A 14,969-nucleotide genomic window follows, 5' to 3' on the forward strand; every position below is an offset into this window, starting at 1 on the left:
AAGCAGCTCTGCAAACATCACAGCCATTTCCAAACCTCTGCAGCTGCCACAGGTTCCACGTTTGGGCTCACAACATGCACCACAAACTCAGGCAGCGTTTCAAAGTGGGTCTTTATTTTAATTATTTCTTTTAATTAACACAAAAGTAGGAACAAAAGTGACTAAAGCTACAGCAACTCAACAGGTCTGGTACTGTTTGTTATTTCTGATTGTTTCAAATACATTTAAAACTGAGTGAAGAAAGCTTCTACCTCCCTTGTAAAGGGCTGGATTCAGTTGAATTTTTCTGAAGCTGCGGCACCAGAACACTTTTTAAAGCCCAATCACTTGAAAGATGAAGGTCCCTCATGGGGATCAGTAAAGCACATCCTTTCCTTACTTAGCGAAACAGACCAGCAGCAGCATTCCACCTCTGGGAATGCAGTGAGGAAAGTTCTCCCTTAGCTGCTGTTAATGGAGCAATCTCTTATTTCCAGTCTCTTTTCCCAGCAAGCTCTGACTTGCCTCTCTAGGGTCTGCCAGTTTGCATGAAAGAAGGTTCACTTTCAGCCCAGTTCTCCATCTGGGTGCCAAAGTAACCTGTAAAAATAGTGGAGAGGTTTTGGTGTTTACTGCTGCATAGCACTTGGAAACGTATTCTCTTCAAATCTCACACAGTGTGTCACTGGAAGCTTTGGTTACACAAATTTTATTTTATAGAATCCCAGACTGGTTTGGATGGGAAGGGAGCCTTCAGGCCCATCTATTCCAACCCCCTCCAGTCAGCAGGGACATCCCCAACCAGAGCAGGTTGCTCAGAGCATCAAACAACCTTACCCTCAACAGTTCTAGGAAAGGGGCATCTGCCACCTCTCTGGGCAACCTAGAACAATGTCTCACCACCTTCAGGGTCAAAAATCTCATCTTTCTCTGTACTCTAATCTCTATCTTATAGCTAAACAATCATCCTTTGTCCTGTCACAACAGGCCTTGCTCAGAAGTCTGTTCCCAGCTTTCTTCTTGGCCCCCTTGAAGTCCTGAAAGGCCACCAGAAGGCCTTCCCAGAGCCTTCTCTTCTCCAGGCTGAATGACCCCAACTCTCTCAGCCTGGCCTCACAGCAGAGGGGCTTCAAAGCCATGGAGATGTGGTGCTGAGGGCCATGGTTTAGCAGTAGATTTAGTAGCATTGGTGTAATGGTTGGACTCAGTGTCTTTTCCCCCCAGAACAATTCTGTGAATCAGAATAGGTACAAAAACTAATCCTTATTTTTAATCCTTATTTTATTCAGCAGCATCAACAAGGAACTTGTCAGTACTAAACACTCTACTGAATGGGAAACATCCATGGGTTTAATGAACATCAGATACTAACCTTAAAATAGACCTTGCTGCGCTCCAGAAGCAGCTGCCATTTCAGTGCAGTCTTCTTGTCTTCTGCCAGAGCCAGGAATTCATGGACCTGTTAATAACATCACAGAGCAGTCCTTCAGCCTGTAGTTAGATCACCTCCACAACAAAATGGTGATGAAAAGAGCATCTTACATATTTTGAGACGTTTCAAAGCTGCATTTTTCTGCTTTAAGGTAGTGTTTGGTGTGATCTGTGTACTGGGCAAGTCAGATTATCAGAATAAATTACAGACTGTTCGAAAATCAAAGACAAGGAATTCCAAATGTGTTCTCAGAGGTGGGAATTAATTAAAATAAAGTGGTGGTCTGAATAGGGATTTTACTTTTGCATTCAACAAGATTCTTCCTATTAGCAGCTACTGTTTTCTAACTTTTGACTGGTAAAAAAGCTCTCTGTGTAACCATTGGTACACATACTTTTTTAAACCAGTGTACACACACAAAAGATATTCCATACATTCACTCCTAAAATGGTTTGGGTAGGAAGGGATCTTAAAGATCATCCAGTTCCAACCCCCCCTGCCACAGGCAGGGACTACTCCCACTAGCCCAGGTTGCTCAAGGGCCCATCCAGCCTGGCCTTCAGCACCTCCAGGGAGTGGACATTCCCAACCTCTCTGAGCAACCTGTTCCAGTGTCTCCCCATACACATATCTGTATTTACATATACTGCTCCCCTTCCTCAGGCTTCACAGCTCAGGTCATTTCTACTTACTGTGCAGCCTAATGTTTCCTCAGCGACGCAGTCAGACAGGTAACAGGAGGGAAGAGTGCCTGTGTGATCTGTCACATCCACCAGGATGTCAAAGCTTGCAAAGGTTGATTTGGAATCTGAAGAGACCTCGCTGCAGAAAGTGCAGGTGTTGGACACTTCGCTCACTAGGAAGCGGCAAATCGAGCTGAAACATCAGAAGAGAATTAGTGCTGCTCTGCAATTCCTCCTGCTTGGAAACTCTTTGCTAGGCTGAGGTTTCCCAAGAGGCTTTTTGCCTTTGCATCTTCTAAATTCTCAAGTGTGTCTGAGATTAAATGACTTCTTTCTTCTGCTCTCCTCTGGAATCAGAAAGAGCAAGGCCTTCATAAAGCAAACTCCTTTCCTGGCAGCTTCTGGAATCCAAGTGTTCAACCCTGCAAGCATTCAAAGCTGGGATGGATGTGGCCTTGAGCAACCTGGGCCAGTAGGAGGTGTCCCTGCCTATGGCAAGGCCTTCAGGCTAGATGATCTTTAAGGTCCCTTACAACCCACAATCTCCTAAGAGAAGCACTGGATTCCCCTACACTGGACAGTTTTAAGACTCAGAGTGCTGGGCCAGATAATTTCAACTATGCTATCACCCTGTGAGGTTGGACCAGATGACCCTTGAGGTCCATTCCAACCTGACATACTGTGGTTCTCTGATAACCCAAACCATTCTATGATTGTAAGTCTACACAACAGGAAACCACATGGCATTCTCCAGTGGAGTTTTATTCCTTGTCTGGAACTGGAGTAAAATATTGTCCTATCTAATTTGGGCCAGGAGAAGAGGGACAAGCACTGCATGATACAAATGTGCAGCAGGCAGTCGCTTACCATCTGTTCCGAATAACTCTAGGTGTGTTATCATCAATGTCCAGGGTGGAAATGTAGCCATAAATAATGCCATAGACTGGTTCCAGTTTCCCATCTCTCTGTAAAGCTTTCTCCTTCAGCTGTTCCACAGTGTAAACATCAACTATAGTCTCCACTGAAAAGTTTAAAGGACATGTTAAATGTGTCTGAGAAGCAATGCAGAAGAGCAACAACAAAAAGGGATATTAAGGGAATCAACAGGACAGGATCTCTAAAACAACCAGAAAAGCCCCCCCCAGCACTTTCCTTTTGAAACAGGTTTATCATTTAGGGGTAAGAAATAAAACAAAAGGGGAGTCAAGGGAGGAAAATATCTAATATTTAATCTTTGTATGCCCCCCAAAAAGTATTGGGCAAAACTTTCTCCATTTTTAGTACTTCAAGACAGAAAAAAAAAATGTGCCAGACAGGCTGCAGTTGGCAGAGTCACCTGCCTTGAAGAGAAATAAATGATAAGGGATGGTCCCAGTAACAGCAGTCCAAACATTCAGCCAGGCAAGACTTGAGTTTTGGATTTGTGAATGTACAGAGCAAGAACTTGATGTTTCAGCTGCACTGTGAAAGGACACTCTAAATAAAGTCAAGGGGTTTGGATCCATGCTTACAGTTGATGGAATCTTTTGCCTGCTCATCCATTTTGTCATGCAGAGCTCCTGAGTATGCGCTGTCTTTTATGAAGCTGCAGAGAACATTTGCTTCTGCTGTTTCTGAAGAGTGTATGTTTAAAAGTCATAACTGCATGTAGCATGTTAATCAACAGCAGCATTATATAGAATCATGGAATTGTTTGGGTTAGAAAAGTCCTCCAAGATCATCAAGTCCAACTGTCAACCCAACACCACCATGGCCATCAAACCATGTCCCCAAGTGCCATGGACACAGCTTTCTTGAACAGCTCCAGAAATGGTGACTCCACCACTTCCCTCAGCAGCCTGTTCTAGTCCTTGACCATGCTTGCAGCAAAGAAATTTTTCTTAATTTCCAGCCTAATCCTCCTCTGGTGCAGCTTGAGGACATTTCCTCTTGTCCTGTCATTAGCTACTTGGGAGAAGAGGTGAACGCTGGTTTCACTCCAACATCCTCTCAGGGGGTCTCCCCTCAGCCTCCTTTTCTCCAGACTAAACAACCCGAGGTCCCTCAGCTGCTCCTCACCAGACCTATTCTCTAGACCCTGAACCGACTTCGTTCTCCTTCTCTGAACTTGCTCCAGCACCTCAATGTCCTTCTTAGAGTGCAGTGTTGGGCCCCTCACTCCATTTGAGGTGTGGCCTTATTCTGTTAGCACCAGCACATTGTCTCTTGGAATTAGCCAACAGGTGCTTTTGGCTTTTTTACTTTAACTGCTAGTCCTACATGGGGTATGGGAAGGCTGCTTCGATAAAATAAGAATAAAATAAATGAAAAATGGAAAAGGTGGAAGCCAAAAGTCACTGGTAACAGAGAGGAAACAGGGAGCTTCCTGAAGCAAGCAGGCAAAAGTCCCAGACCTCCAATAGAGCCATTCCTACATTCTAGCCCATAATAGTTGTTAATCCTGGAATAATATTTCAACAGCTCTTACCTGGATTAGTTGTGATGATGGTTTTTGGTATCACAGTTGCAGTCATGCAGTTCCTATATTTGTCAAAATTTATTCTCACATCTGATGCAAAAATGACTGCACACATACAAGAAAAGCAACCCTGTTACTGCAGAACCTCACAGTAAGAGCTACATAAAACCATAGACCCCGGACTGTGATACCTGTTTCTCGTGGGATCCAACTCTGTGCAAGCTGGATGGATTCATTATCCCAGCTAAATGAAAGAGAGATAATGGATCAAAACACCACTCAAAGTGTTTATTACACAACTACTAAACGATGTAGTTAAAGTGGTCAGAGGGGACAACTCCTTTGTCATTTGCACGTGCAAATGAAACGCTGTCTGCATTCACAGGGATCTACTTTGCAGCCAGCCAGGATGCTTTATGCATGGCCTCTTTTATCCCATGCCAAACAGGATAAAATAAAGAGCTATTAGATTGGTCAAAATGATTCAATGCAGAATATAATGGGCCAAATACTGTCCATATTTCAGGGCTCTGGCAAAAGGAATTTCTAACTGAAGCAGAGCACAGCTAAAAGAACTGCTTATCAGCTGGGCCTTGGCTGAGGGAACCACTTGATGGTTCACATCACTGGCCAGATGTTCAGCCAGCTTTCCAACACTGGAACCCTTGTGACTGTGGATGGTGAGACTGGAGTGAGGTCAGTGGCATCCCTCAGAAATGATAATGTGATGGTCTGGTCCCTTGATAAAATCTCTTTCAGCTCCTCCTAAGTTTGGTTGGCAAGAACCCTGCCAAAGCACAGTTTTGCCTGGTGGTTTTCTCCCTTAATCCTTGGAAAAAAAGATTTAAGGCATTTCTTTTCCATCTGGCATTGCTCAGCCACCTCTTCACTGATGGCCTCAGAAGTATCTTCACTACAGTCCTGTTGCTCAAGGATTTCCTGAATCTTTGCCTCTAGCTCCATGAAAGCACAAAAAGCAGAGTTTGGAGTGTGCACAGTAACACCACCTCACCTCTGCTTCTGAGGAGCCCCTGACGGATACAGTTCTGGATTGCTACTTGCCAGCTCTGGAGTAAGACTCCCAGTGAAGGTGCTTCTGTAATTGACATTGGGGGCAGCTCAAGGGCTGGACAACCTCACACTGTTGATGCCTGGTAGTGTTTGTGTTTGTCCATTAACTGTGGTAAACGTTACAGGAAGGGATACTGCAGTTTCTAACTGAGAGTGCAATGCTGGCTTGCTACATCTAGCTAGGGAGCAAAGGGCATTTTGACCAAGGGACAGTAAACCCCAGGTAAATGGATACCCACAGACCTTGCACATAGATAAGCCATGAGTTAACTGAACAAACTGTGGGCAGAATGCAAAAGTCCCTGTGTGAATAAGTCACTGTTTACATCCATGAATGGGGTGGGTGTAGTCAGCAAACGGGATACAGGTTGAAAATATGGCCAAGTACTAGCAACACATTAAAAAACCAAACATTCCCAACCTATTTCAATTCCGCTTGTGCATTCTGCTTGGCTTTAACAAACAAAGCCTGCTCCTCTTTTACTCTCAGCCTAGTTTGTGGAAGAAATGTACTGCCTTTGCAATTGCCATTTCCTGAATTAGCTCAAATTTCCACATTAAAAAAAAAAATGTAACTGTTTGGCACTGAGCTTCATTTTGCCATTCATGAGCTCATAGTCTGTCAGCAAAGTCATAAACTAGACAATACAAATGAGGTCACTTTAATGAATTTCCTTTTTTTAGCCTCTGTTTAGTATGTGTTGCTGGTTGCACACAAATATCAATCCATCTAAATTAAAAGGCAGTGTTTTATCAGTATCAGAGTTAGTGTCTTTACCTACTTTTGCACTGATTTGTGTGTTTTAGTGAATAAAAAACCCAACCCAAACCAAAATATTTTACCATATTATTGGAAAAGACATCTCAGTTTCATCATACAGCTTTACTTCACACCTCTGACCTTTTCTCTTGTCTGAAGTCATAAAATACTTTGGCTCCCCAACCTTTAAGAAGAAAAAGAAGCAGTCACTTTTCCTCTGCTAAGTGTTTTAGGAGGATAGAAGTGATTAGCCAGGAAACAAAGAGTTAAAGAGGGGAAAAAAACATAAACAGCATTAAATAAAAACCCACCTGTACACCACTAAAAGTTTGACACAGCAATTTTACTTCAGGATAAGGAGTCACATTTTAAAATAGTTTATAATTTGTGTTAAATTCTTCTATAATAATATCATGTTTAGTTTATAAGAGTTCATGGTTTACATATCTGCAGGTTCTCTACTCCTTTCACATGTGTGATTCCTAAGAGAAAACTGACATGGGACATTGAAACACAGCAGCAGGCTACCCAGGGATGTGGTCAACACCCTGGAGGTGTTTCAAAGCTGCAGAGATGTGATGCTGAGGGATTTGGCAGAGTTAGAGAACAGTTGGACTGGATGATCTTAAAGATTTATTCCAACCAAAATTATTCTATTCTATGATTTCTATGCCCGTAAGTTCCCCCCTCGTGTTGCTGATAAAAAGCTCAGATAGCTCATGTGGTGGCTGTGGTAACTCTGCTGAAGTGGCTGCCAGCTTAAACAAACCAACCCAGCAATTGCTGTCCACTCCGAGAGCCAGCATGCACAGCCACACCTACATGAATGAAGTGAGCCCTGGTACAGCAGAAGCACAGCCTGCTGCAGCTCCTCAACTTACTGACATCACAGCTGCAAGCACATTGAGGACTCTTCCATCGAGGCTTTGTCCATTTGCGACGATATCACCCAGTGAATAATAATCCTGGGGGTCCTTGATGGGTAGGTGCAGCAGAGAAAGCAGCCTCGTGTCCATTTCATAACAGGAGGATGTTTTGACCACGGAGTGGTTTTCACTCAGCAGCAATTTGTAGCCACTAAAGGGTGTGCACAAAACACAACACATCGATCAGCATTTCACGCTGTACAATCTGGATTCAATTCACAGGAGAAAATAACTGCTGGTTTATGCCTTTATTGCTTGCCCTAAAGATATGGAAAAGTTGGAATTATTTTGCTCTAAAATTAGTTTGTAAGAGTTATATACTTTTGTGTTACTGAAGACTTATTGGGTACTTTATACTTATGCATGATCTAGTGGAGGATGTCCCTGCTGACTGCAGGGGGATTGAACTAGATGACCTTTGGAGGTCCCTTCCAACCCAAACCCTTCTATTAGGAAAGAAACTAATTAAAGAAGAGGTGTATGAGTCTACCTTGGCCTAATATCTGCATCTTAGGTACCTCAGGCAAGTTAAAACATATCTAAGTTAAGATCTGCAGTGTTAGTTTCAAGTGGCTATGTCTGACAAAACACTTGGGTGAAATCAACTCTATTTCAAATCATTTTAGCTGACCAAACTCAACAAGATTTACTCTGGTTAGTTACAAAGAGCATTATTTGTTATATGATTACTTTATGGCCATGTACTGACAAATATTTTCTCTTTTGAGATTTCTCACCCACACCTGAATGAGCACAGGAAGAAGGTAAAACTCTACAAGGTGACCAGTTCCAAACTCTTGCACCAGCTGCCTGCTGCCAACTAATGCAAGCACTAATTTTGATCTTCTGGAAAGAACCACAAGTCTGTGCTTTACATTTACCTAGGAGTCACAGGGTTGAATTTTTCTTCCCTCTCCGTTTCCTTGGACTGAACTAAGGGATTTTCAATTGTGACTAAAACAAAACATGGAGAAATAAAGTTAGAAAACTGAATATAGACATATATATAGAGAGATAGCTCTTAGAAGTGGTTATTTTCAAGATTAAGTAAAGCAGAAGTATGCAGTAGCTACTGACAAATATTTTCACACTCTCCAGACAGCTCAGAGAGTCATAGAATTATTTCAGTTCAAAAAGGCCTCTAAGGTCATCATCTCCAACCATCAACCTAACCCCACCATGGTCATTAAACCATGTCCCAAAGTGCCACATCCACACCTTTCTTGAACACCTCCCTGGGCAAGATCATCAGGATTTTAAGGACAGTCCTCAAGATACTCAGTGGAAACAAAAGAACACAGAGCTCTTGAGCAGCTCTCTATGGTCAGAAGTTTTATCCACTCTGATCTAGCAGCCAAGGCAGCAAAATCTTGATATTAACAAGAGAAAAGCACAGACTGTAAATAAAGAGGTTTGTTGGGGATTTTTTTGAGCAATTATAGTCATATCTATGACTAAATAAAGACAAACACCAAAGTCCCTCTCAAAGCTTCTTTTTCATCATTTGTAAGGACTGAACATAATGTAAGAATTTAGATTGATTGACTATAGGTAAGTTCTTTGTGGCTGCATTCAGTGGGTTGTATCAGGTCCTTTTGTTGACATATTTACTGGTTTTGAATTTAAATCCTCGAGGTCTTATTCCCTTTCCTTTTTATACTCGACATAACTGAACAGTTTGTTTCCAATTAGAATGTTTTCTGAGTCCTCAGAGAAAAATAGAGCAAAACCACAAGTACATAACGCTGATTTACTAGGAAAAAAAAAACCCACACCCCAGATTCAAACAGAAACATGCTGAGAAGAAACTCCAACTCACCACAGTCACCAACTCTGAAGCTTTCTGAAAGTGATCTGACATACTCTTCCTTGCCCCAGGCACTGACGTTAATGAAGTAAGCAGGTGAGTCGCGAATGGTAAAGCTGAAGGTGTATCTCTCAGACCCAATGTCTGCAAACCCAAACATCACTGTCACAATCCATCGCCACAGCTTGATTGCAGTCTAGAATTTATCTATCAAACCTCCGATTTGGAGGCTTCCCTGGGCTTCGCCCTCCGTTCCCTGTCGGCGTTGCGGGGAGTGCCGCTAGAGGGCAGCAGACCTTGTAGCAAAGCCGCTGGTGTTCCGAGTCGGGCCGGCTCCCACCCATGCCTAGCTGGACCTGCACCATCCCAGCCGTGCATTCATAAATCTCTCTTAACTTTAGGGGACGCCTCATGAACTTACAGATCTCAGACAAGAGGAATAGGCTGCAGGAAGACCTTACTGCAGCCTTTCTGTACTAGAAAGCCTTTCAGAAAGCTGGGGACAAACTTTTGAGCAGGACCTGTTGGGTGCTGGGCCAAGGGGTGATGATTTGAACTAAAAGAGGAAGATTCAGACTGGAGAGAAGGAAGAACAAAATTTATGATGAGGATGGCGAGACCCTAGCCCGTGTTGCCCAGAGAGGTGGGAGATGCTCCTGTTTAGGGCTCTGGGCAGCCTGCTGCAGTTGCAGATGTCCCTGCTGGGTGCAGGGGCTTGGACTGGATGAGCTTTAAAGGTCCCTTCCAACCTAAAGCATTTTATTCTAAATAAAAGGATCACAGATCTTTTCCAACCAAAGTAATTCTATGACAAAATGAGGCTGGTGCTACTCAGACCAGAAATTACTTGTTTCCCTCCTTAAGATATCTATTTGACATTTCTGTCTTAAGAGAGAATGAACATGAGGAGGCTGAACCAATTGCACAGTCCCTGGAGGCGTTCAAAAATGTGTAGCCATGGCCCTTTGGGACATAGTTCAGTGGCCAGGGCGGTCGTAGGTTGTTGGTTGGACTCAGTGATCTTGGAGGTGATTTCCAACCAAAACTATTCTATGGTTCTATGTAGTAGTGAGGTTGTATCACCACCATCTTCAGACCCTTAATTCCGTGACAGTTTTCCCAAACAAATTCTGATCACTAAGGTATAACCAAACTTATACTGCTCTTTCATCTTCCTTCCCCAACACACAACTATTTTTATTTTGCTTGTTTTTATTCTGTTTTACACCAAGAAGCCTGCTTATCATTTACCTATTTATTTCAGCCCTAGACACCAAATTCCCCCATATGAGAAAAAAAGAGGCAAAAAGAGTTAAAAGAGACTGTACTTCTTCTGTCTGGAAAGCCTCTGACATCTGTTTTCCCAATAACCACACCGATTACATTCTGGAAAATAAAGAGATTATAGAAAACAAGCATTAAACACAGATGTGTAGCATGAATTAGATTTCATGGGCTTGCACTCTACTGATGATAATAAACATATTTCTGACTGGAAATCAGTTTAATCTACTGATCACACAACACCATATGAACTAAGGACTAGAACATAAACATCCCATTTTCCTGTAAGAAAAAGAGTGACTAATAAAAATATTCAAAGGAATCCATCTGGTTCTGTTTGGAAAGACAAGGGGAGGACAAAAGTTCACCCAAAGCATGCCCAGTGCTGGCTGTTCTGCAGCCATCTCTCCTCAGGTGGGCAGCAGTAGTGTTGTTTCACACTCCCTGCACAGGTCTCAGGTCCCCTGACATGCACCGGGAAAAGGCTGGGCAGAATTTAGTTTACAGCTTTGTCTTGCTGTCAGCACAGACACACACCTGTACAGAGAGGGACACTGATCCTGTCCTCATCCCACAACACAACCCTGGATGGGTGCCTCTCCTCTGCCAGCCACAAAGGGAGCTTAGACAATGAGCTTTGTCCTCTAGGACAAAGTGCGCCACATCCTTTTACTCCACTCCACACATGCCCTGACTTCCAGAACCACCACACTTCTTGTTCCAGCACAGGAACCCCAGCTGACAAGCTAGCCCCAGCTAGCAAGGGACAATGTGACAAGTTAATAATCCACACAGGCTGAATTCTGCACCTCTGCACATGGCAGTGCAGCCTGCCTGACCTCAGGGTAACTGTGAGCTATCTGCATGTGCTCAAAAGCTGGGTCTGACGGTCCCGGTGTCCTTTGAATCACTAGATGGAGCAAGGTAGCTGCCTTACCCCACCGATGGAAACGAACTCTTCAGGAGGACAGCCGTGGACAAGTGTCAGATCCCAGCTTTTCCAATCTGACAGAGTATTTTCTAGCTGCCAGCTGTCCCACAACATGCAGTGATTTAGATTTTTTTGTTTTAATTTCTGTTTTGGAGTTTGTTTCTTAAAAGACCACAATTAAGTCAGAGTGCAACACACCCTGCATCTCACCACATAAAGACTGATATTTAGGGTGACTCTTGACTCTCTGTTCTTCCCTGGAGAGCAGGGAATGAAACTTGCTTCCTAAACCTGCTGATTTTATTCAACTCTCTAAAATCCCAAGAGATAAATGCTGAGTTTTGCAACACACTCCCCCTGTTCAGCTCTTACTCCAGTGATGATGGTCCTCACTCAAGACAACAACAACAGATTCATACTCAAACAGCTGTATGAATCTACCAACAACAAAGCTTTGCTGATTTAGGTTTAGTTTTTGGTTTGTCCTACTATCCTGTCTTCCCCACAAGAAAAATTATTAGCTCCTCATAACCCAATGACCACCAAACCCACTTTTTGCTCTAAATAAGTAGAAATGATCTTATCTGAGATGCAGTTGTGAGATTTTTATCCAGTTAAAACACAGAAGTTTTGTTTGAATGATTCAGGACTACATTATGCAGCCCAGAGGGACTGAGCACACCACTAAAGCCTGCAGGATTGGGCCTTACAGCTCCATGGCTTGTAGTGAAAGACCATTGTGGGTTCCAGATGTATTGTGACTACATAATGCTGATTCTGTAGAGGCCTTTACTAATTCAGTATCCATTTTAAACACCACAAAGAAGCCTCTGATACTCTCAGGTACTGAATTGTCCAAGTCAATATCTATAGTTGTCCATAGCATGGGGAAGCCACAACAGCAGCATCAATTTTCCTTTTGCTGTTTTATGCACAAAGAAGGAAAGGTGCTTTCTATCTAACAATTACACTAATGCTGTTAGTACCTAAATACACATCAATTACATAATTTTGCAGTCATATAATCCAGCCATATACAATTTCATCTGAGAACAAAAGTAACTATGTCTATGAGACTTACAGGACGAGCAAGGTTTGGATGCAGATCTGAAAGTGCAACAAAGTCCCAGGCTGAGCTAGAATAAGCCATTCTTTATCTGCAACTTGAGAGAACTAGTTTAGATTTTTTTTTAATCTAAACAAATCATTTCAAGCTATTCACAGTGAGAATAGCAAGTTATTTTTTAACACCAAGTTTTGCCCTAAGTAGCATCTGTTTCCAATGAAAAGCATCTCGAGCCATCTGAAGCAGACAATTCTTTATTGTTTGTGTTTGGCCATGTAAGTTACAGATTCTAGAACTGCCCTACCTATGCTTCTCAAACTGAGGTCTGTACATTTTATTTATTTATTTGTTCAGCACAAACCTCAGGAAAATATTTACCCTCCTTCTCCTGTCGAGGAAGTCCAACTGAATTTAATGAGGCAGTTCATGTATAAAAGGTTATTTAACATGAGAGGAAAGAAAAGTGTTGGGTTGCAAACCACCTTAATTGAGGTTTTGGACTTAATATTAAACTACCTTAAAATGTCAGCTCATTCCTTCCTCAATGGAGACATTTTTTGAGTTATTAAATTATTTCTCAAATTAGTTATTTTCAGGCTGCCAGCTTCCCATTCCCATGAGCTACTGAGCACTCAAGTCCTCTCCATTGATGCTAAAATCAGGCCATAGATGTTTTGTAGCCCAGCTGAATGCCTCTTATTATTTCATGGCTATCCTTAGAGACATTATTGATATTTAGCAAATAATTGTCGGATTCCATTTATTATTGTTTTATTTGTAAAAGGAACCATCAAGTTGTCCAAATCTTGATAACCTTTAATATGAGAAAACTGCTGACATTTTTCAGAGGATGCCTGTTCAGACTTTATAACAGAAGTCCTGAATGGCTTTTTTTGCAGTCCTTATACCTGGCACCTCATGTGGGAATTGTCAAACCATTTCGTTGGGCATTAGTGTAATGATCTGCTGAGCACACTAGAAAAGAAATGGACAATATATACTTTTTTAAACACCAAAAAAACAAACCCAAGCAGCTACCTGAGAGCAAAGTGACTTCTCTAAAAGGGCATTTCAAACAAAGCTCACGGAAAAGTATCCCAAATTTACCTTACAAAAGTCACTGGATAATGAGCCCCTCAAGCCTGTTCCCATCCCCTGGTGTGGGAGAATTCATGTTCACTGACGTAGGAAAGTCACCTCAGCTACCCCTCCAAGGCAGGTTAACATTCTCACCTCAAAGAAGGTTAAATATTGTTCACTGAGGTACCTCACACCGCAGCTGGAGCAGGTTAAGGGAAGCAGCACTGGGAACAGAGAAATCATTTGGGATTTAACATGCCACAGAGCCTGGCAGTGGAGGCTGCAGCAGGCAATGGCTCCCCTCACATACCCCTCAGAGGCAGGGACCAGGCTCCCAAGGATGGAATTCTCTCACCACCACCCAGGATCAGACCTGAGAGAAAGGACGACAAGGAAATTGCAATAAAAAGCAGCATGAAGCCCTTGGCACCACCACCCCATCCCAAAGTGGTGCCTGGCACCAGACCAGCACCAGAAATCCCAATGCCTGATGCTGGAATTCTGCTTGTCAGCCATGCTCTGAGCCTCAGGGCCATGGCCACGCTCCCCCCCATGCTCATCCTTGAAGGAAGCGCACAGAGGACAAGCAGGTGCAAAGCCCTTTTCCCGCCCACAGCACTTGCCACCATCTTGTCTCCCTCCCTGCCCTACACCACAAAGACTTTTCCTGTGTCATCCTCACTGCCTGTCCTAGCAGCATGTGGTGGCCATGCCGCGGAGACAGGCAGGAGCCCTTACCACAGCCCCATGAAGGAGTTCCAGGGGCGAAAGAGCAGCAGGGATGAGAAGGGAGGCACCAAGTGCCAAGGGCAGCGTGACAAGATGGTGTCAAGCGCCGGGGGCGGGAAAAGGGCTTTGCACCACCTCGCTGTGGGCGACCTCCCTTCGAGGGCCAGCACTGCGGTGTGAGGGCAGCCACGGCTCCAGCCACAGCCCTGGGGTGCCAAAACACAACCCAACAGAAATTCCAGGTTCAGCCCTGAGGGTTTCACATGGAGTCATGGAGTCACTAAGGCTGGAGAAGACCTCCAAGGTCATCCAGGCCAACCATCAACCCAACACCCCCATGCCCAGTAAGCCATGTCCCAGAGTGCCATGGCCACACGTGGTTCTTAATCCCTCCGCGGATGGGGACTCCACCACCTCCCTGGGCAGCCTGTTCCAGTGCTTGGCAAACCCTTTGGGGATTGAATTGCTCCTCATGTCTGACCTAACCCTCTCCTGGTGCACCCTGAGGCTCCCATCGCTTGTTCCCTGGGGGAAGAGACCAACCCTCAAATGGTTCCAGCCTCCTTCCAGGGAGCCGGGAGCCCAAAGGGACCACCCAGAGCACAGCACCGTCAGCTTCACCCAGGGAGCTCTGTGTCAGGTCCAGAGTCGAGGGTCCGGAGCTTCAGCTTAGGTTTATTTTGCAAGCACTCTGCCCACGGGGGTTTCAGCCAAGCTGCCACCATGACTGCCTCTGGGGCACACACGCACAGCTTCCCAGGCC

At 43.9% G+C, this 14,969-nt stretch overlaps 1 protein-coding gene across 1 annotated transcript; it reads right to left on the reverse strand.

Annotated features, from left to right (window-relative positions):
- Nucleotides 1–450: 450 nt before the first annotated feature.
- On the reverse strand, nt 451–12,481 carry MEIOB (meiosis specific with OB-fold). The gene is made up of 13 exons (XM_054390888.1): nt 12,413–12,481; nt 10,445–10,502; nt 9,129–9,260; nt 8,191–8,263; nt 7,265–7,460; nt 6,467–6,567; nt 4,744–4,796; nt 4,562–4,657; nt 3,606–3,707; nt 2,962–3,115; nt 2,104–2,287; nt 1,352–1,438; nt 451–579 (listed from the first exon to the last, which is right to left on the reverse strand). The coding sequence occupies exons 1-13, from the start codon at nt 12,479–12,481 to the stop codon at nt 451–453; spliced, it is 1,434 nt and encodes a 477-aa protein (XP_054246863.1).
- Nucleotides 12,482–14,969: the final 2,488 nt, after the last annotated feature.

This window comes from Indicator indicator, chromosome 22 (assembly GCF_027791375.1).
Source record: "Indicator indicator isolate 239-I01 chromosome 22, UM_Iind_1.1, whole genome shotgun sequence".
Classification (NCBI taxonomy): domain Eukaryota; kingdom Metazoa; phylum Chordata; class Aves; order Piciformes; family Indicatoridae; genus Indicator; species Indicator indicator.

Bases quoted from the DNA above. Each gene is read 5' to 3' on its own strand.
- MEIOB (XM_054390888.1), bottom strand. From the start codon at position 12,481: ATGGCTTATTCTAGCTCAGCCTGGGACTTTGTTGCACTTTCAGATCTG. The intron at 3,708-4,561 runs GTAAGAGCTGTT...TACACTCTTCAG, and splicing joins CATCATCACAACTAATCCAG to AAACAGCAGAAGCAAATGTT. The intron at 3,116-3,605 runs GTAAGCATGGAT...TAAACTTTTCAG, and splicing joins GGCAAAAGATTCCATCAACT to TGGAGACTATAGTTGATGTT.